Below are 20,843 nucleotides of genomic sequence, written 5' to 3'. Positions count from 1 at the left end.
TTGTCCTCTCCTCACCCACTGTGGGAGACAACTAGAGATGAGACACAGGCAGGATATACAAATGGGATTATGCTCTCAGTTGTTCCACACAGCTCAAACAGAGAAAAATCCATCTGATCTGTGATTAAAATTCCCAAGAATTGTTATTAATTTATGATTAAGAAATCCTGGCAATTAAGGAAGACTTCTGATGTGCTATTGAAGTGGATCAGGATGGACATGGTAGACTTCAAACGATTGCTTGGACATTTAAACCCCTTACAATCCGAGGACCTGCAGGTTCTGCACTGCCCTCAATCTTCCCCTGCCATCTCCTCACTCTGTCCTAGTCAGGGTTTTCCCTCAGGGCTCAACATCTGCTGCAGGCTCTGAACCAAGACATAGGGCTTCTTCTCTCAGCCCTTCACTTGTAAATTCATCTCTACAGAAAATATAAACAGCTCCAGGCCTCAGCCCTTGTCTGGGACCATCTTCTCACACTTGGCAGTGGAGTCAAGAAGCTCAGACGCAAAAAAGAGAGAAATACATGAAAGACAGGTAGATCCAGGTATACAAGAAATGACATTCCTCTGTCAAGGGCTCTGGTGAGACAGAAGTTAGCTCCTTGGGTCGTTTATGAACAGTAGTGGAGCAGACTGGAAAGGGCTCCATTCCTGTTTGGGAGAAACCTGAGTTTCTCTTAGTCTAAAGCATCCTGGTCAGAGCTGAGACCTTACAACCAGCTGCTAGCAGGACCAGGATCTGTCAGGATAAAAACAGATGGTGGATAGACTCCTGGGACCAGCCTATCTACAGTCCCTCAGCAGGTGAAGTCCTTGTCAGATTTCTTCCTCCTAAGCCCCTCTAGGAAGGGAGATGTGGGACAAGGGCCTCTTGCTGCAGGGATGACCGAGCCCCCTGCCAGAAGGAGAACTGTGTGTACTTGGCAGTTCTGTACTTACATTGGTGGTTTTCTTGTAATAGTCAATGTTGTGAACGTCTCTAGCGAGGCCAAAATCAGCAATTTTCATCACATTATCTTCAGTGACTAACACGTTCCTGGCTGCCAAGTCGCGATGAATGCACTGTGAAAGGTGAGCAAGCCAATAAATCCAGGCTCGTTAACTGGAACCAATGGCACCGTGTTGTTTATGAGCTGAGCTGCTGTTTCATTGACTCCCAGGCTCATAAAGCTGTGGGCACTGCTCAGCTCCTGGCTCTGTGTGTCACCACGCCACTGTGCCTGCTCAGTGGGAGCCACCTCTTAGCAACACTGAATTGGTGGCCTCAGAGCCGGCATGGCCACGCACGTGCTTTTCCTCTCCAGATGGGATTTAGGGATGAGAAAACCAACTTCCCTCCCCTGGGATGGGCAGCTGCTTTTCTGTGCTGGTTCCCCCAGGAAGGGGAGTGCAGGGTGATGTTTGGGGATCTTCAAATTAAGGTACCCCACTACATCCAAAATGCACAGACTCACAGAATGGTCTGGGTCGCTGGTGCTTTTATAGGCATTTTGTGGGTGCTAATGATCCTGGCAGGTGACAGCTGTGCAGCTGCATGGTTCAGGAATGCAGCCTGCATACGGGGACTTTGCATATGGATGAAGCCTCCAGCTTCAAAACCCCAAGATACTTCATCCAGCAATATTTGGCCTCTAAAGGGAGAAGCCTGCAATGTTTTGCCTGGGGTTGTCCCACACACAGAGCATTCCCTGCCTTTGAACACGTGGCTTTGACCAAGGCTTCTACCAAATAAGGTTTCTCAACTCACCTTCTGAGATGCCAAGTACTCCATGCCCCGTGCCACCTGGTAGGCACAGGAAACCAGGTCCTTAAAAGTCAGCTGCTCCTCGGGCAGCTTGCAGGTGTCAAAGGAATAGTCCATGCCAGGTGGGCGCCGTGCCCTGAGGTATTCCCGCAAGTTCCCCTTTGACGCGTATTCCACCAACACGTAGAGTGGTCCTGCAAGGAACAGCACATCAGCATCCAGCAGGGGAAGAGCTGACCACCCAAATCTCATCTGGGCCAGTTTGGCCAGCCAGTGATTATAAAGAAGGGAGGGCCAAATCTGAGCCTCCCACGATCCTGCTACGTACCATCCTGTGTGCAGGCACCTAGGAGGTTAATAATGTTTTTGTGCTTCCCAATCATTTTCATCATTTCCATCTCAGAGACCAGGTCAGAAAGGTCTTTGTCTGTGGCATCATCTGGACAAAGTAGAGGAAAACAAAAAAATGTCAGGAAGAAAATGAGTGTTTAGGGGTATAGTTACAACTGCTGTGCAGCCATGTGGGGCTTTGATGGGGAAACAGTACTCAGAATATGGAAGTATTTGGCTTTATTCTACTTTGGAAAGAAGAATCAAAATAAAAACAAAACCTACTACCACGGCAACAAAAAAAGACAAAAGAACATATAAGTGGAGGTAAATGTTCATATGGAAATCAATAATGCCTTTTGTCTTCTGTTTCATCCTCACAAGTATTAAAGAAAAAAAATTCACATTTTGGTACCTGGTACCTGCTCTTCAGATAGCGTCTGTCCCTCAGTTCTAGGGGACAGCAGTTAATGATGGTGGAAGGTCAGGGCTGGGAGGGAATGTATTTTTTGGATGAAAAGTTGCAATTTCTCTACAAAAATAGAAAAATCTATCTACAAAAGTAGAAAAATTGGCAAAACCTCCCCAAAGGAATGTTTTGGTTTGGAAAGATGGAAATGCTCCTAACTTCCAAAACCAGCTTCAGAAAAGACCGAGGGAAGTGTAAATGTACCAAACCTGTTTCAGATAAGAAATGAAGGAAATGTAAATTAACCAAACCCGTTTCTCATAAGAAATATTATTTTTTTACCCAATGTCCCCCCATGTAACCTCAAGCCCAGGCTGCTCACTGCCCTGCTTGCTCCAGGTGAACTCCTCAGCTGTCTGTGGATACTGTGCCTGGGGGCAGGATGGGAAATGGAGACTTATGCAGAGGAGCCCACTGAATCCCCCATTTCTGTCTCTCTTTAACTTCTCAGGTGTCTGGGACCAAGCTTCCTCAATGAAAAAGTTCCTCAAGAAGGAGTTTGTCAGCTGAAATTCCACAAACTCCATCTGAGATTGCTGCACAAGCTTTTGGTAGAACAGGCAGCGCTGGTTAGGGGAGGAGTAAGGAGTGGGCTGATTCACGGAGCTGGCTAGAAGTGAGGGGGATTCCCCTTCTTGTCAGGGATGCTATTACCCCCTGGCAGAGAACTGGGTTAATTCCCAGTCCCTCTTCCTGATGGGATTTGCACTTTTGCCTGCTCTCCAGGGACAGCCCTCACCCCCAGGCTATGTGGGTAAAGGGGAGGAGAGGCTGTTCCTGCTTTCTTCTGTTTGTATCTAGTTTGAATAAAAGACTTAAAAGAGAGGCAAAGAGAGGAAATCCCAGCACAATATGCTGTTCTGTCCTCTGTGGACTCCCCATACCTTTCAGCATCTTGACAGCAACTGTGACGGCCTTGTTTGGCTTGTCCTTATCAATCCCAATGGCTTCTGCCATCACCACTTGGCCAAAGCAGCCCTCGCCAAGCGGCTTCCCCAGGGTCAGGCTGGAGGGAGGAACAGACAGGAATGTTAGGGGGTCCTGGTGTGGGGACACTCGGAGCAGGCACAGAGACCCCAGCCCGTGGCTCTGACTGACCGAGAGCGTGTCAATTCCCACTTGGGATCTGGAGGCAGTTCCAGCTCGGAGACGTTGGCCAGCATGGGCCCGTCGCTGGAGGAGAGGCGCGTGATCCGGACCAGCGGCGTGTTGGAATTCATGGAAGAATTGGACTCCAGCGACACCTGCTTGGGTAGAGCAAATGAAGTGTTATTGCCAACTGTATCTCCAGGGCAGGCCGTGGCTGAGACGGATCACTGAGGAGGTTTGAGCTCTCTGGGCCCATGGACAGATTTCTGGGAATTTCTAGCTGGGAAATGCCCCCACCCTTGCAGAAATCCACTCCTTTAGGCACTTGTGGTCAAGTGTTTAGCAGATGGAAAAGAGGGACAGGTCAGCCAGTGCCCTCCAGTATGAGGAGGTGTAACCCATCCAGTTTTGTTGCATCTCCATAGCCCATACAGGCTATGAAGTGACTTCTCCATCCTGGCACTGTCAATGCCCATTGGGAGCTTGCAGCCAAAGCTTGAAATCTGTACTGTACCCCTCACTGTGGGGTTTCACATGCTGTCTTTTGGTCCTGCCCCTCTGCAATTTCATGCAGCGGAACATCTCTAACTTCACAGAGGACCTTTGCCACCATCACAGGAACAGCTCTGGGCTCACCAGTGACATCTGTGAAAGCAGGAATGAGCACAACCAGTGCTTTTTCTCCCCAAATCCCCACTCCTCCAGGGAGCCTGGACTGGACTTCCCCTGCCAGATGTGCTTTCTGTGGCACTCACAGCTGCACTGCCAAAACCTCTTGGACAAGGCAAACAGCAGTGGTGGCTGCTCACGAACCAGTCAGCTGCCACCTCTGCCAAAGCTCCATGGGCATAGAAGCAAATAAAATATTATTTATTTTACACTTCTAGGCTGCAGCCAAACTATGTCCCTCTTGGGCAATGTTTTTTTGGTGGAGCTTCTCACCTAGAGAGAGAATTTCAAAGAGATGGAGGAGGGAAAAAAAAAAATGAGGGATACCATAGAGGGGAATAGGAATCTTGTATCTACTTTCTGTTACCTGTCTCTTGAGTGGGAATTTGGAGACTTTCTGAACAGTGGGGGTGTTCATGGCTTTTTTGTTTGGCATTTTCATCCTCCAGACAATCACCAAGACCAGCACCAGGAGAAGGAGGAAAAAGCCAGTGCCATAACTGAGAATGCCAGTGTACACTGAGCCCGAATCATCCATCTCCATGAGCTCCTCGGCTGCAGGGTGACAAGAGATGGCAGTCAGGACAGGCTGGGCAGCTGCCCACACACAACTACACACATACAGCACAGGGAATCTGGGCAGGACTTGTTCAGCTACATCAGTGTCAGTGACTTCAGTGAGGGACTCTCCCAGGCCAGTGGTTTTCCACCTGCAGCTGTAGCTAAAACCTTAGTTCAGTTTGCCCTTTTTGGGGTCATTTTACTTTGGGTTTTAAGAGCCCCCAGCTCACAGATTGAAAACCACTGCTCTAGGCTGAAGACATCTTCACACGTCTGTGCTGTCCCTCTGGCCAAGATCTTGCTCTCTCCACAAACCCACACAAGGTGGCTGGGATGCCTTGGATGTTCAAAATTGGGGTTTGCTGCACTTTGCTGATTCAGATTCTCCAACAAACATTTCCACCAGACCACTGCCTGCCCTGAGGGACCAAGGGGCTTGAACAGCACCCAGTAGTGAGGATGGAAGTCTCACAGGGAGAAAGTCCCAAGGGAAAAATCTGCTTAATTATTTAATGAAAACTTAGTTTTGGTGGGAAGAGGCTGGAAGGTCTGTCCCAGAAAGGTGGCATAGCCAGGAGGGTGATGGCATGAGCCCATCAGCAGTGGCTACCTGCTTGCAAGGCTTCTTAGAGACCAGCATAGGTCAGCTGTGTTTTCCCCCTTGTTCCTTTCAGGACAGGCATGTTGACCAGACGAAGGAGCCATGGTGGGACTGATTTTCTGTCCCCCAAAGGTGTGCTGGCATCAGAGGGACAGTCAGCAGTGGGAAGCTTTATGATGAAGTCATGCTGGTGTGGTTTGCTCAGGAATGGGTCATGTCCATTGCTGAGCAGTCCCTTCAGCAAGCAGCAGGAGCCTTTCCCTGGCAGCAGCAGGCTCTGTTTCAAGTGTTTGCTGGCAGAGCCCAGGAGGACATGGAGAAAGGGCTGTTGGTGACATTTGGGGCTGCTCCAGCCTGTGTGCCAGCTGTGAAGGGCCTGATCCTGCCAATGGCCATCTCCTCCCACATGAAAGGATACCAGATTTCCTGGGATCAGGCACTGTGGTTGGCACTGCAGCTGCCTTGCCCTCTGCTCTGTCCCTCCTCCTGTAGCATGGACAGGGCATTGCAAGCTGAAGATCCCCAGGTGGGCTGTATCCTGCACCCCTCTCTGTGGGGGCCTGCTGCTGCTCAGACAGCTGTCCTTCACTGCATCTGACTTCAAAATAAAGTTCTACTTTTTGATTTTTGGTCAGTTTTCTCCTGCATATTTTTTGCTTAAATCAGAGGTGTGAAATCATAAACTGTAAAAGCAGAGTGTGAGTCAGATGGGACAATATCATGATATTCTGAAAATAACAGAGAAATTAGTCTTCTAACCAAAGGAAATGTTTTCTCATCCAGTGGATGTCAGAAACAGAAACAGGATCAGATCAGCTATTACAGAGCTGGCAAATAAACAGAAAAGATCAGCAGATCCCACTGGCAGCAGGGTTGGGCATGGAGGAGACCTTCTCAAGCCCCAGTAAAAGTGATTACACCCAAATCACCCGCACAGATAAAGTCAAGATTAGAAATGCCAAAGTTCCTGGTTCCTAAACACATCCTGAGATGGATGTGTTGTGAGATGGACCCAAATGTGGTCATGACTGGGTAAATCAAAGTGTGCTCTTCAGGATTTTGGGTGCCTTTTCAGTAGGGGGGTATTGAACATACCCAAGGTTTGCTTCTGCACTGTCTGCAAGGCACAGCACCTATGAGATTCAATGTGAATATTGCTGGTACTTCCCTGGACCATGCTCAAGCCTGTCCTGCAGCCAGAGGCAGATTCAGCAGGTGAAGGGGGCAGCACAGCCTCATTCCCCCTTTTGCAGAACAGCTCTCTCTGTCGCACATTCTGTGCTGGCTTCATTGTCAGTAAGAGCTTTGCACATGAAAGGACCACAAAATTGAGGTCACTCCGGCCTCGGGTTTCAAGCCCACTGCAGCTTTCATCGATCCCAGCTGGAGCAGGCAGCATGCAATGCCCCTGGGAGCCAGGACTCCTGTGCTCTGCCTACAGATGACTCTCCTTGACCTTCTGTTTGAGATCGCTATCTCGGCCTGCTCATCCGTGAAGTGGAAATAATGCTACAGGCAGGGAAGGGTGTGCCCACACCAGACACTTATGCATCTAATTTTAGGTTAAGATATGAGGTCAGACAGAAAGGATCCTTCATAAGATGATCCACAGTTCATGTCCAATTTAGGTGCCCTGGATCATCTGATGGGGAAGTTTTCTTCTCCCACTGTCAGTGTAAGAAGACAAAGCTCCTTATTTTGGCACTTAACAGCCCTAACAAAGAGGCTGTTAATACCTCCCTGTTATTAGACAGAAAAAAAAATTCTGTGCATTTTATTGTATTATTACTGCAATAATTTAAATTTTGAGATGCAATGCAAAAAGAGTCAGCTGCAAGTATGCAACAGGGGTCTGCAGCAAATCCCAGAGAAGAGACCTCTCTGGAAAACACCCTTGCTCCAAGCAAGGGGCAGCCTCCGGGAACTTGGCATTTCCAAAGCAAAACATCCTGGAGAGGGAGGGAGAGGCCAGCACAGAAGGAAATACCTGGTAGCACCGTCAGCCAAGCAGAGTGATGTGAGAACCCAATAGAATTCCCTGCGAGACAAGTATATTCCCCAGCATCCTCAAAAGTAACATTTCGCAAGTACAGAATCTCTAGCTCCTTATCCGTTGTGTTAACACCTGCCGTCTAGGGGGAAAAAAAACACACACATATAGAAAGAGGGAAAACAGAGAATAAGCCACATTCCCAGCAAGTGTGAGGACACCACAGGCAAATTTCAAAAGCAGATTAAGGTGGTTCTTTTTTTTTTTTTTTTATTTTCCAATGGCCCATCTTCCGCATTTATTTATTCATTCCCCTCTGCAACCTGTAGTCAAAAGCAAAAACAAAAAAAAAAGTTCCCTTCACCAGGTTCTTACTCTGTCCCACTAAAGAAGCATGCAAGCAAAAGCATCCAAATGAAAAATTGCCCCCACAATATGACTGACTTTGGGTTAGTGAGGTGAGTACAGGGGTGGGGAAAGAGAGATGGGAAACTAGGACAGTCAGAAAGAAAGGGGGAAGGAGGGGAGATGTAGTGGGGAAAGATTCAAGTGCTGATCAGAGGAATATACAAACATTATGGTTCATGAGTTCATTGAAAATATAGAACTCTAGAATTTTTTAGAATTTCTTCAGTGGGCATCTCAAACCCATATATTGATTACACAGACCTTGACACTGCAGTAGAAATCTGGCTGATAACCAGAGGGTGCTTGTAAGGAACTTTCCTGCAGTGGTACTGAATAATACAGCAGTCAAACCCTCTAGGCTGGAGTCAAACCCCAGAGCCCATGAGACTGGTACTCCTCTCTAGTTAACATGTTTGCTTGCATGAGCCAATGTTGATATTTATTTCTCCATTACTTCTCCAAAGGACAAAACTGATTAACTCAGTTTTGTAGGTGAAAACTCAAAACAGTTTGGTTTTCCAGAGCTTGGAACATCACAGGTCATTAACATGCAATTCTGTTATCAGCACTCAATTGTAAAGAAAGGAAAGGAAAGGAATAAAAGTATGAAAAGTTGATAGGAAAATCTGACAGTCATTTTATTGTGGGAATTTTTCCATGGCAATTGCTGTATAGGCGTTACAGTCTTGTAAAAAAAAAAATTAGCAAGAAAATAAGATAAAGCCATTCAGCGTCAGTTGACAGGGTATAATACAAAATGAATAGTAATTTTAATCACTAGATTCTTAAAAATGTTATAGCTCATTCTTGCAGTTGCCAGGGCCTTGGGACAGAGTCTGTGGTTTACCTGGTTTTGGTTTGCGAATGTGGAGCCAAAATGGCTTTTCGGCTATGCCTACGAAATTGTTGGCTCTACACAGATATTCTCCTTCATCTTGTTCTGTCACATTGAACAGATTTAGGTTAGCATCGGCTTCAGCGTTTTTACTGATCCAAGACTGCAGGAATAGACAGAAACCTGAACTTCAGTAAACCAAACAATAGCTGCACGGCACCTACATCAGCTAGGATTGACTGCACGGCTGTGGTGACATCCCTGGCTCACCCTGGGCTGGGACACCTCACCCAGCACCTGGCTGGTGAAAAGAAGCTGCCTTTGGCCCCCAAACCAGCTGCAGGTGAGCTCCCTTCCCTTCGCACATGCCATTTCTTTGTAAAAACAGACCAGTTTGCCCCTTCTCCATCTGACAGCACTCAAAGGCTCCATGGTTTCTGAATAACTCCGCAGACAGGAGCACCAGAGAGAGGGCTTAAAGCAGAGATTTGTGTTTGCAACCCGGCTCAGCAAATACTGTTTCAATTATCAGATTCCAAAATAGAATTTGGAAACAAAATATAAGCAGTGGCGGTCTGAAACTTGCTGCTGACTTTGCCTTTCAGAAATTAGCTGTAATTTTTTCCACTGCTTATAGGAGCCTCTTCTTTACTAAATAAAGTGGTGTACATAAATCAAACAAACTTCAGACTTTTAAGCAATGGGTTTATTTCTCTTCTTCTATGCTGCCACAACAGCACACCAGCTTTTTCCCTAAACACTAAACAGTTGTTTTTATTTTGGCTGAAAATGCATAACTGTTTTAAGTGGCTTCAGAAGAAGCTTCAGTTCTGGAAATGAAAATAAAGCAAATGTCTTTCTGTTTTGGTCTCACACTCTCCAGCCCAGGCTTGATGCCTCTTATTTCCAAGCCTGCTCCTGCCAATATGACTTGCAGCTCATTAAAATCATTGGGGCAGCCAGCTCTGATAGGTTATTAGGAACTGAACCCAGAGGAGGCACCAGAGAGGAGCCCCAGTGTCCATGTCTGATGACAAACACCACCAGTTTTGACCTGAGCTCATCTCCAAGGCTTACATGCAAGTCTGTCTGCCCTGACTAGTGGGGAAACGTGCCTGCCTGCTGCTGCTGCCTTGTTTATAATTAAACCAGGCATGTTTCAATGCAGAATGTACTATTTAGCTTTTGACAAAGCTTGGGCACAGTGTTGCCAGCCCCCCTCTGTAACTGGAATGCATTTAGTACTCTTCTGCAAAGAAAAAGGGGTTTTCTTTGATCACAAATTAGCTCAGGCTTTCAGGAACTGATGCAGGTGATGGCTTGGTTTTGTCAGGCTGTTTTAAAAATGGTTTGAAAGTACAGCATTCAACTTATCCATCTGGACTTGGGTGGGGTTTGACACCCCCTCACCCTCCCCTTTAGATGTAGGGGGGGGGGAATTTCACAGGCTGGGCACCTCTCTGTCTCCCTTGCTGTGAAAGAGCATGGGATATTCCCCACACTTAAACTGCCCCAAAGCAGCTCCTACACTCCACAAAATCTCCTGAAAGCAGGAGGGAAGGGCAGGCTGATAAAAAAGCCTTATCTCCCTCCCAGGGCAGGAGAGAGCAGTTCTGTGGGCAGGGGGGCTGTTAACAGCATCCTTGCCCTGCCAGGACGCTGGGGCAAGGCAGCAGCGCTGCATGGCATGAGGGAAACAGCTCCATAACACCAATGGACAGCCCTGAGACCACAGCAAGATCATTTTATCACAGCAAGATTATTTTATCTTTACATATAAAAAACAAGCACACCACATTTAAAAAGGCAAAGAAAAAAAAAATCCCTGCAAAGCTGGGCCTGACACAGCTCTGTGGAGGCCCAGGACTGGCGCACAAAAGATGCATCCCAAAATGGAAATGCTCCGTGCCCCAGCGCTGATGCCGGCATTAACACAATTCAAAGCATTCCTGATTAACCAGAAGTAGTAAATAGACGTGTGCTGGTCCTATTCAGCAAAAAACCATAAAACCAAACAAAACTTGTGCTTTCAAACGCCTGCCTGTGCTCCCCTTCGAGGAATGCGGAGCCTTTGCCGTCCACAGAAGAGGAGGTATTTGGCAATTCTAATTACCTACCCACCCCGGTGCTGCTCCAACTTAATTTTAAAACACTATTTATAAGGACTATTTATATGTTCTCTGCCACAGCAAAGCAAAATGGGGGCTTGTGCTTGTGACACAAGGCACTGTTCACAGCCGCTTTGCAAACTTCCAAAAGGTAGCACTTTATCCCACGGGGACCACACACAGAGCTCAGAGACTATATGAGATGGCATGTGACACAACCAGCTATTCAGAGCTTGGTGCTGGGCTGTGAAACCAGGGGGAAATTCAAATATGCATAATTCAAACATATTTGGAGAGGTGGCGAGGAATAAAAAGTTTTCTAAGCTCGCGAGAAGCACATGTTGCCAGTCCTGCAGAACTGTCTCCAACCATTTCTTCCAACCAATCTGTTATTTCAATCTGTGTAATTATTTCCAGGGTCTCTGGCTTTTATTATAATGTATCTGGCTGCGTTACAGTTTTGTAGATACTGTCTGATAAGTGGTGGTTGTTTTTTTTTCAAACTTCATACAAAGAGAAGAAGGGTGTGTGCAGCAGGATGTGCACAGGGAATGTCCACACACAGGACAGCCTCAGCTTGAAGCTGCAGATACAAAATCTGCTTTCAGCACTAACTGCAGAGCTAGAAAAACTCCATTTGGCTCTATATATTTTAACAAAAACCACCACATGATGCCTTTAACTGTTTTTTAAAGTATTTTAGAAGTCCAATGCGCTCCTCACTCCCTATTCCCTGCTTTTATATTTACATTGGTTGAGGGGAACCAAATCCCCTGGCTTTTTTATGACTGCAATCTGAAAGTTGCCTTTCAAGAAAGCATTTTAACAAAGTAAAGTCTTGCTACGTACTTTTTGCTCAATTAAAAAAAAAAAAAAAGGCTTTTCTGAGCACTGATAACAGCAATGTTCACAAATTTAGTGGCTGGAACAAGATTCCGTTGGCTCTCAGGTGCTGGTAGTTCAGCATTATTTGGTATGTGCATGCTGCAATGTGCTTACTTGGAAAAGGAAGAATGTGTTTTAGTTGGGAGACTTTTATTTTAATAAACCCTGAAAATACCTCCATTGAAGCTGTGAAAAAAAAAAAGGGTATTTTTACAATTTTAGGCCAAATGCAATCTGACAGCTCTTTCATTATGCTGCATTTCTCACAATTGCCTCAGCTCTTACAACTTTGCTTATCTGTGCCACCACAGTAGTATTGTTATCTCTGGCAAACAGAAGAGTTTGGAATATCGATTTCAGGACATTTTTGCTGTATCTCCTCCAAAAAGAAGAGTAATCCACTGGGCAGGCTTACAGAAGGACTGCCCTGAGGGTGAGGAGGAGCTTGTACCAACCTTCAGCACTGTGACATAGGGGGTTCCATCGGGTCCGTACTTGCTGCCATTGACTTCCACGTGTTTCAGCCACTGGATGTGAGGCTGGGCATCACTGTAGACCTTGCAGTGAAATTCCACATTGCTCCCCACCACCACAGTCTGGTTGGCAGGGAGCCCTGCTTGCAGGATTGGTCGGTGGGGTGACCTTTCTGAAAAACAGAAAAAAGGAGAAATCCTAATTCACTTGCCTTATTTTTCCCCCAGCAAGTATTCTCCTCTGAAATGTTAATCTTCTGGCTTTTAAGGGGAAAGGGCACAAATTAGGGTGTCCTGATCACTGCTCTACCCAGGGCTTCTCAAGCCAGATGGGGAAGGACCACCTGGGAAGGGAGGTGGCATTTCAGCCCTCCCATTCCTTCTCTGGCCCTCTGCAGACCCACTAAGTAATTTACTGATCACAGATGTGAGCCCAAATTGTTGGCCAAAAAGAAGCTTGTTCTGGTTTTAGAAGACACTCAATCCAACACTTAGGGAAGGAAACCAAGCTCCTGCTTCCCATATCTTATCAGGCAGCTATTCCACAGGGCCACAGATGAGCTGTTGAGGGAAAGCAGAGGGGTCTCACCTAGCACATCGAGCTGGTAGGTGTGCCTGATGTTGCCATATTTGTTCTCCACGACGCAGGTGTAATTCCCTCGGTCTGACGGCACGACGCTCTCCATCACCAGGCTCCACTGCTGGTGGCGCAGCTGGGAGAAGAAGTCAAAACACTTAAAGACCTTGGAAACCAATGAAAAATCACTGAGCTTCCACACACTCGGACCCCAGAGGAAGCCTGAGCATCACAAGGACCCGTGTATAAGGTTAATTACAGGAAAAGGAGAAAGTTTTTGACAGAAAGAGCCATAAAGTTCTGGAATGGTCTGCCCGGGGAGGTGGTGGAATCACCATCCCAGAAAAGACTGGATGTGGCCAGGGGTGCTATCGTTTAATTGAGGCGTTAGGGCATGGGTTGGACTCGATGATCTTTAAGGTCTCTTCCAGTCCAGTGATTCTGTGAATTCTGTCAAGTCTTAGTGAGAAAAGGCATTAAGACCAATGCAAAAATGATGCAACACAATGTAACACATTGAGTTTTCAATGGGGACTTCTATGTTTCCACAATAATCACAATAACAAAGCCAGCTGACAACTGAATGTGGCACCTCCCACTAGATAATGACTTCAACAGGCATCATATAGGATCTATATTTTATGTATTTTATATATTTTATTATTCTGAGCTGTATTTTGAAATGTGTGCGCTCTGGAGGCAACAGGTTATGGCATTTGTCTGAACAGAAACAGGTTTCTCAACTGAGTTAGTCCGCTGAATTCCCTCTAAAAAACAGGAGCAAACATGTCCAGCCTCTAATCTGGTCCCTAGGACGCTTGGCCAGCCATTCTATTTTGGCACCAAGTTTTATACTAGCTGGTTTTCTGGATGTGGCTCATGTCCAGAGCTGATGGTGGTTCAGTAGCAGAAGGGAAAGCACAGCCCCTGCCTCCACCCTGACCTGCTGCCCTGTGATCTCAGCTAGAACGTTTGTTTCTAATGATTATAGAGGAAATAATGGATATGGAAAGCAAATCTTGAATTAATACAGAAAGCAACCAACAGTAACAAAGATGACTTCAGGGTGCATAGCATATGAAAGCTCTCCAAATCTCTGGATATTAATTTGATGCCTTCTGCCGCCCAAAGCAGAACATTTAACTTTATTAAACATTTTGAAGGTGACCCCAAGGACACAGAAATAGGAGATTTACAATAATGCTGCACTACAGAATGTCAGGGGCTGATGGAGAAAAACAAGGGTGTAATTGCTTCTGGAGATTTCTTGCTGCAGCAGGTGAACTCAAATATGAAGTCATTTAACCTCTTTTGCTACACATAAATTGCATCCACATGCTTTCCCTAAGTGGGCCAAGTTGCAATCAAAGCCAGAACTTTGCAATGAGCAGGTTTAAAACCATAGGAGACTAGACAGCTTAGTTGCAAGATAAGCAAGCAAATGTCATTTTAACAATTTGAAGACCTCTACAGCCCTGAAAACAGCATTGCTGAGCACCCCATTTTTCAGAGAACGCTGTATATGGCATTTCTTTTCATTTTAGAGTACGGGTAACAGGAGGCTGTGGCCAAACATTTTGTACAGACATCTCAGCTGTGGCAGATGTCTGGTCAGCTCTGACTGCACCTCTGCCCACCCAGGCATGGCACAAATGGAGGAGCTCAATGAAGGAGCAGAACCGACATCTCACCTTTTGTAAAGCAGCATCCATCCCCCTTGCTGCATCTCTGTAACTGTGTGGAAATTACAGAGTGAGAGAAGCTCTGAGAACAGAGCCTGGACCCCGAGCCCACAGCTGAACACACCAGACTGTCAGGGAAGTTTCAATGCAAATTTGTGGCTGCTCAGTGGCTCATTTCCATGCTGGCATGTCTCATAGTTGTGTCTAAAGGCTTCTTTAAATCCTCTTTTCAGGCATTGCAAAATGTTTGCATCTGGAACCCCCAGGAGCTACTCCAAGGAAATGGGGCTCCAGACACATGGATGCCTCCCTAGTCTGACCTATATTCTAAAACCAGGTCCAAATTAGGTGTTTTACAAAGGATGCGCTTTCAAAGAGACTTTTATGACACTTCCAAAAACTTCTCTTCGCCAGGTTTGTGATGGGAACTTTGTACTCTGAATAGAGAAGAACCTGGGGGCACAGAACTTGTTTGGAAACTTGGGAAGACATTTTTAGTTTTGAAAGCCTTTGGCAAAAGATAGTAATTCTCATGTTAGGATAGTCACTGCACTCGATAAAACACTAGAAACATGAAGTGACTTAGTGCAGGCATTAATCAAGTGGGTGAGATACTGGAAATCCCTCTGGTTTATTTGGTGTTGTCATTCTTGGCTCCTTGTGAAACAAACACATTTACAGACACACTTGGAACCTCGTGTTTGCCAGACTGGTATGCAAGTCAGTGCAATGGTCTGGGGAAGGGATAATCCTTCATCTCCCCTCCCCCTCAATCTTCCCTTCTAGGGTCATTTAACACACACAGGCTTACAATATTAGAGATTCCAACACGGATTTAACCATTAATGCTCTTTGGGAAATTTCATATGATAAGTCATATGAATTTCTTTCCTTTACCAGTTAAGGATGAACTGTAACAAAACCAGGTTAGCCTGCCTATCATGTTTTCAACACTCACCCTTCCCTCTTGCCAGCTTTACACTGGCCAGTCACACAGATCTAAATGCTATGTGCAAGGGGCAGATGTGGAAGAGTGGTCAGCTTTATTTGCTGACAACAGACTTCTCACAATCAACATTAAAAGTCTTTCACACACTGAAAACAAATGAGAACATTCCCAGCTCAAGGATTTCTGTGTTAAGACCAGATCTCGAGATGAAGCAAGCCAACCAAACTCTGCCAGATCTGGATCTTGCCCATTCTTTTCAAGCTGCCTAATCCTGTTATGAAGTTAAGTTGTAACAGGGAATTTAAATCTTAAATACATGAGATACCAAGCAAGTTTTCAATCCCCTTTTCTGGTTCAAATCTCAGCTGATATCTATCAGTATATTTATACTGGATGAGATTTACACTAGATTACGTATATCTAACTGTGGCTCATGACCAAAAGCAAGCAAATAAAGGAAGGAAAATTACAGAGAAAGATGTCTTTATATCAAGAATGGGACAAAGAACTACACCTAGACAGGGAGCTTAAACCAATCTTCCTGTAATTGTCCTGACATTGCCTTCAACAGCTCTTTTAAGCATTGACTTGTTGCTGGAAGGTGCTCCCAGAGAAACAAAGCACAGTGATGCCAAAGACTCACTACTGTGTTTCGGAGGATGAAATGTGTCAATTTAAACTCAAAGATAGATTAAAACTACTGGAAAGTGGGATGGGGAATTGCTTTCAACTTCAGATTTTTTTTCTGCAGGCATAATTTAGTGCAGCTGATGTGACACAGTTTGGTAAAAGCTGTTGGAATGGCGCACGCAAGCCTGAAAACACTTCAGGATGATCCTTATAGTCTGCAATTAGTAAAAGATGCTTGTGCTTTGTGAATGTCATCTGCTGAAGAGCAGCTTACCCCCAGGAGCTGCCTCCCCACTTCTTTACCCTCCATAGCTTTTCAGAAGATCCAAACCTGAGCGTGCTCTCAGCCTCATCCAGACTGGAGCAGGGACAGGACTGAGGAAGGAGCTTTAAAGGCTTCACTGAAGCCATCACAAAAGGCTCTTTCAGGAACAGGTCTGAGCTAACAGGAAAGAAACAGCCCAGAACTGTGGGGAGGGGGGACTTTTTTTGAATCCTTCTCTGGTTTCTGGAGCATGGCACACTTTGCATGCCCAGTCCCCTTTCAAAACACTACGGATGTGGCAGGCATCAGAACACAGCTATTCCAAGTTCTGATGAAGGTGCCTTCCTACAAGGCACCTTCTCTCCTTAGTAGCAGAGTCCAGGGGTATGTCAGGGCTGGGAGAGTGCTGGCAAAAGTTGCTGCTCAAGAGTCCCTCCTGCTATGATGATTTTGCTATAATGAGCTACAGCAGTTTTACTGTCCTCAAATAAAACCAGAAAAAAAGAGTTGGACTGTGACCTCAATGGGACAAAGTAATAACAACAGCAGCAAAATGTGAGAAAAGCTGATTTTCCTTTCAAAATCCTGCCATAATTCGTCATATAAAGTAGCACAGAGACTTCTGGCTAATTAAATAATTTGACTGCGGTGAAGTTTTGTGTCCCTGAGCTCTATCTGTAAACATGAGCCAGAGCATTTTCCAGAACACCTCATGGTAGAAAGGAAGCAGGAAGAAGAAAGCAGCCAAGGAGCAGATGCTATTACTCTGGCAACAAGGGAATCCAACACTTGACCAAGGGTCAGTGATTTATACCACAAGAATGTTAATGACTACCAGCATGATGATCCAGCTCTATGGTGAGGTCTTTCCTATACCTTCAAAGGACACTGAATAGGTTTTCTTTGAGGGCTGGGAGCAGCTATGGCTTGGTCCAACACATCTCAAAGCACTAGGCTCATCTCCAGAAATTAGGACAGAAGTTTCTGCTCCTGCTTTTTCATCCCTGTTCACAATGCGACCATAAACCCAGCCCTGTTTTTACCTACTCCCTGAATGACCACTATAGACAAACTCAGAGGGAATTAGCGACAGCAGCCCTTTTTAACACTTTTGGTGCCAAGCAATTCCAAAGAGTGCAAGGACCACCTTCATTTCTACACACTCAGGACAGTGCTCTTAAAACTACCCACATGCAATACAATTTTCTAGTTGGTAGAAACAACAAAAAAATTGAGATCCAAACCAAGACCTTACCTTAATGCCCCCAATCCTGTGCTCCCCTTTGAACTCCTTGCCATTTTTCAGCCAGTAGATGGAAGGGGTTGGGTTTCCACCCGCCGGGCATCGGAAGCGAACGGTGTTGGCGGCGGGAACTGCCAGCAGCTTCTTCTCCATCTTATCTGGCCGGGTCCAGAAGGGGACACCTGAGAAAGGAAAAACCAAGCTGAACAGGCCCCTTTCTGCAGCAGAGGATATCAGCTGGTGAGCAGATGCATTTGAGGAGTCTTTGGCGTGTGCAGATTGACAGTTAAATTGCTACCTGCTGCCGTTAAGATAAATGACACAGAAATGCTTTCCAGCTAAATGACTCTCATTGACATAGAGAGGGTGTTTGCATTTCAGTTTTGTGATGAAAGGTTCATGACCAGGTTCTTGTCTTGGTAATGCCAGTATAAATCTAAAGTGGCTCCTTTTAAATCAACAAGTGGAGTTATCCCAGATCAGGATGAGAATCTGGTCTCAGTGTGTAAAAAGATACAGATGTACCTTTGGGACATTGGTAGCCAAGAAGCATAAACAGCAGAAAGATGTTAGAACTGTAAAAGAATGTTGATGGGCCAGCAAGGGAGCAGACAAAATGTATGAGCTGAGTGCACTGGAAAATGTTCCTCCTCAGTGAGTACTAATGTAGTGTAGCCTCCTTAAGGGAAGGAAAGAAAAAAAAAGCGCCAGTGCCAAACTGGTTTATCGTGTTTATGTTCTTTAAGTACAAGTGATTTTAGTTTTAAAGATTCATGTTACCTTTGAACAGGGATAAATTTTAAAACACCAGTGTTAGCATGAGATACTTTTTATAATCTGCCTCAAGTACAGCTACGTTCCTTGGCTGTGTTACAAACATTACATATTAACTCCAAATTAAGGCAGCAGCAGCGGCAAACTCATTATGCTGGGAAGAAAGAAAAAGTTTTTTAAAAAAAGCCTTCCAAGCTTTCAATTCTGCTTAAGGCAACACTGCATAGCTGCACATGCTGTGTTTCCCCTGCCACACCAGGGCCACATCCAGCCCCCCAGATCTGTGCTCCACACCAGGGGCAAAGGGAGATGGGGCAGGCAGGGTCTGGGCTGCAAATAGCAAGAAGGGGCGCAAGGAGTGCAAATGGCATCTCCTCCAGTTGGGTAGGAAAATCTCACAGACAAGGAGCACCTGCTGCTGAGGCACATGTGCCTCTGGCCAAGACAAACTGAAGGCATTGGTCCTCCAAGAACTGCCCTGGAGAACATGACAGCCACCAAAGCTGTTGGGACAGCCTTGCTGCAGCCTCTTCTGCAGTGGTGACAATGCTCAGAAACACCAGCCAGCATCACAGCCCCATCTCAGTGCTACTCTGAAGCCCCTGTAATTCCCTGCTTAATGACAAGCGTTTTCCCTCTTGTTGCATCCCTTTGAGATGCATGGGAGCTGCTCCCTTTCTCCAGCACTCTCTGATGCATTTGGCTGCATGATTCCCACCCCAGTACAACTCCAGTAAGTCAGAGATTGACCCCACCTTGGTGTAGGTCCCCATTGTCCCCCATGCAGGCTCCCTGCTGCATTCCAGCTCCAAGGATATTGCAGGGAAGGCCATACTGCTTAGCCAAGGCAAACCATGCACCCACTGGTTTTCAGCACCTGCCAACATTCTCCCTATGTTTCCTCCACCTTGCAAAGTCCATGAGGAACTGGATGCCAGGAGCTCCATCCAGGATGCCCCTCTATGTGCTAGACAGAGCCCTGCTGGGCACACCTCATGTCCCATCTGCTTTCCCAGCTCTGCAGAGGGATGGCTGGACACAGGTGCTTCAGTAACACCATCTCAGGGAGGGAAATCCACTACTGAGGGTTTGAATGTGCCCTCAGCCTGCCTTGCACAACAGTGTGATGTTATCAGAGTCAGCCCCACATATCAGAGGGATCTGCACTTGCACATCCCGCGTACGCCTCACATTTCAAATAACGAAACTGCTTAAGGCCCTTTTCTTGCCAGGATCCTGCAGGAGCATGGCTGGCACAAACAACAGCAAAAGGAGGAATCCCCGCAATTCCCATGGCCCTGGAAAATCCCAGCCACAAACTTTGCTGTGAACACACAGCACATCCAGGAGGCCTGAAGCACTGCATGATAAAGTGAGCTAAAATGGGACATCATGCAGCCATCTACCATTCCACATGGCAGAACTACACAAAAATGGGGAATATTCCATGAAATGTTAGAAGAGAGGGTGCAACTGCTAAAGAAAGAACAGGTCTTGATGGTAAAAGGATGATGCTGTCATAGCATGAAGGAAGGGCAGAAACCAAGCAAAGACTGGGCAAATCCCCAGGCAGTACCAGGGGAGTGAATGCAGAGGACACTTGGGATGGTGTTGGGAAGGCTGGAGAGGAGAGGGCTCCAGAAACCCATGCTGGTCCTTGGTTTCTGACACATGGGCCATTTTCTGGCCAAATGCCTCCTTTTGGCAACGCACCTTTATTTTCTGGGGATGTTACAAGAGGTTAACAGGGCTACAGGGGAGAGGTATGGCAAAGGCCAGGCATGGATGGAAAAGCCCCCTTTTGCCATTGCCACAGAGGGCAGCCAAATAACCTGTCCTGTTGTTTGATTAATGTATCTGCCCACAAGAAATCCCATTTTATGGTGTTGGTGACAATCATCTAGGCATGGAGGTGTAATTACATCACATGGTCACCTGGACAGGACCAGGTTCCTCCTTTTGCTTTTTGGGGCTCTTTCCTTTTACAAAACATCTGCATGTGCTGCAGGGTGACATTTTATCACATTTTTTCATTCAAAAGATGAGTTTGAGTCTCACAGGAGACGCATCAACCCATTGGCCGCAAATGTAGTCACTGAAGCCAAAGGGGATTTTGCTATCAGACATCAGAGAGGAGCAAGATGGAGCCCAGGAAAGTTTCCAGCTGGGGATATTCTCCATATGGAGCAAAGGCAGGATTCACTCCTGCCTGCTGCAATTAGACATGACTTCTTCCCTGAGTGCTTTCCCTCATTTCAGTGCTCTTCTGTAAGATTCAGGACTTGCCAGGGCTGGGCACCCCTGGATTATTGTGCCAAGACTCAAACAGGGCATTGCTCTCAAGTCAAACTGGAACTGGAAGAAAGCGTCTACACATTGAAAACAGTGCCTTTGTTCTCACTTGCAGGAGCAGTGAACAAAACATCCCTGCTTCTGCTTTGCTCTGCCCTCTGAGTCCCTTCATTACCACTTTTTAAGGGCCTGAAAATGTTGCTAACTCTTCTTTTCAAGCAAAGCTCCAGAGAGTTTTGGGAGCGGGAAAAGAGGAAGGATGAAAGA

General features: G+C 46.2%; 1 protein-coding gene across 3 annotated transcripts in view; it reads right to left on the bottom strand.

The window, feature by feature from the left end:
- FGFR3 (fibroblast growth factor receptor 3) overlaps positions 1-20,843 on the bottom strand; it is a 54,701-nt gene that overhangs the window by 6,056 nt on the left and 27,802 nt on the right. The window contains exons 4-13 of one of the 3 annotated variants that reach the window (XM_054293296.1): positions 17,523-17,692; positions 12,754-12,877; positions 12,147-12,337; positions 7,453-7,597; positions 4,665-4,858; positions 3,644-3,789; positions 3,430-3,551; positions 2,075-2,185; positions 1,750-1,940; positions 942-1,064 (exon numbers count right to left, since the gene is read on the bottom strand). In XM_054293296.1, the coding sequence (XP_054149271.1) occupies positions 942-1,064; positions 1,750-1,940; positions 2,075-2,185; positions 3,430-3,551; positions 3,644-3,789; positions 4,665-4,858; positions 7,453-7,597; positions 12,147-12,337; positions 12,754-12,877; positions 17,523-17,692 (1,517 nt within the window). Of the gene's footprint in view, positions 1-941; positions 1,065-1,749; positions 1,941-2,074; positions 2,186-3,429; positions 3,552-3,643; positions 3,793-4,664; positions 4,859-7,452; positions 7,598-12,146; positions 12,338-12,753; positions 12,878-17,522; positions 17,693-20,843 lie in introns of all 3 variants that reach the window. The other 2 variants (XM_054293304.1, XM_054293312.1) reach the window with 2 other exon arrangements.

This window comes from Melozone crissalis, unplaced genomic scaffold, assembly GCF_028551555.1.
Source record: "Melozone crissalis strain CALT ecotype California unplaced genomic scaffold, PUWL_Pcris_2 ptg000006l_1, whole genome shotgun sequence".
Classification (NCBI taxonomy): domain Eukaryota; kingdom Metazoa; phylum Chordata; class Aves; order Passeriformes; family Passerellidae; genus Melozone; species Melozone crissalis.
This window is presented reverse-complemented; position numbering and strand designations above follow the sequence as displayed.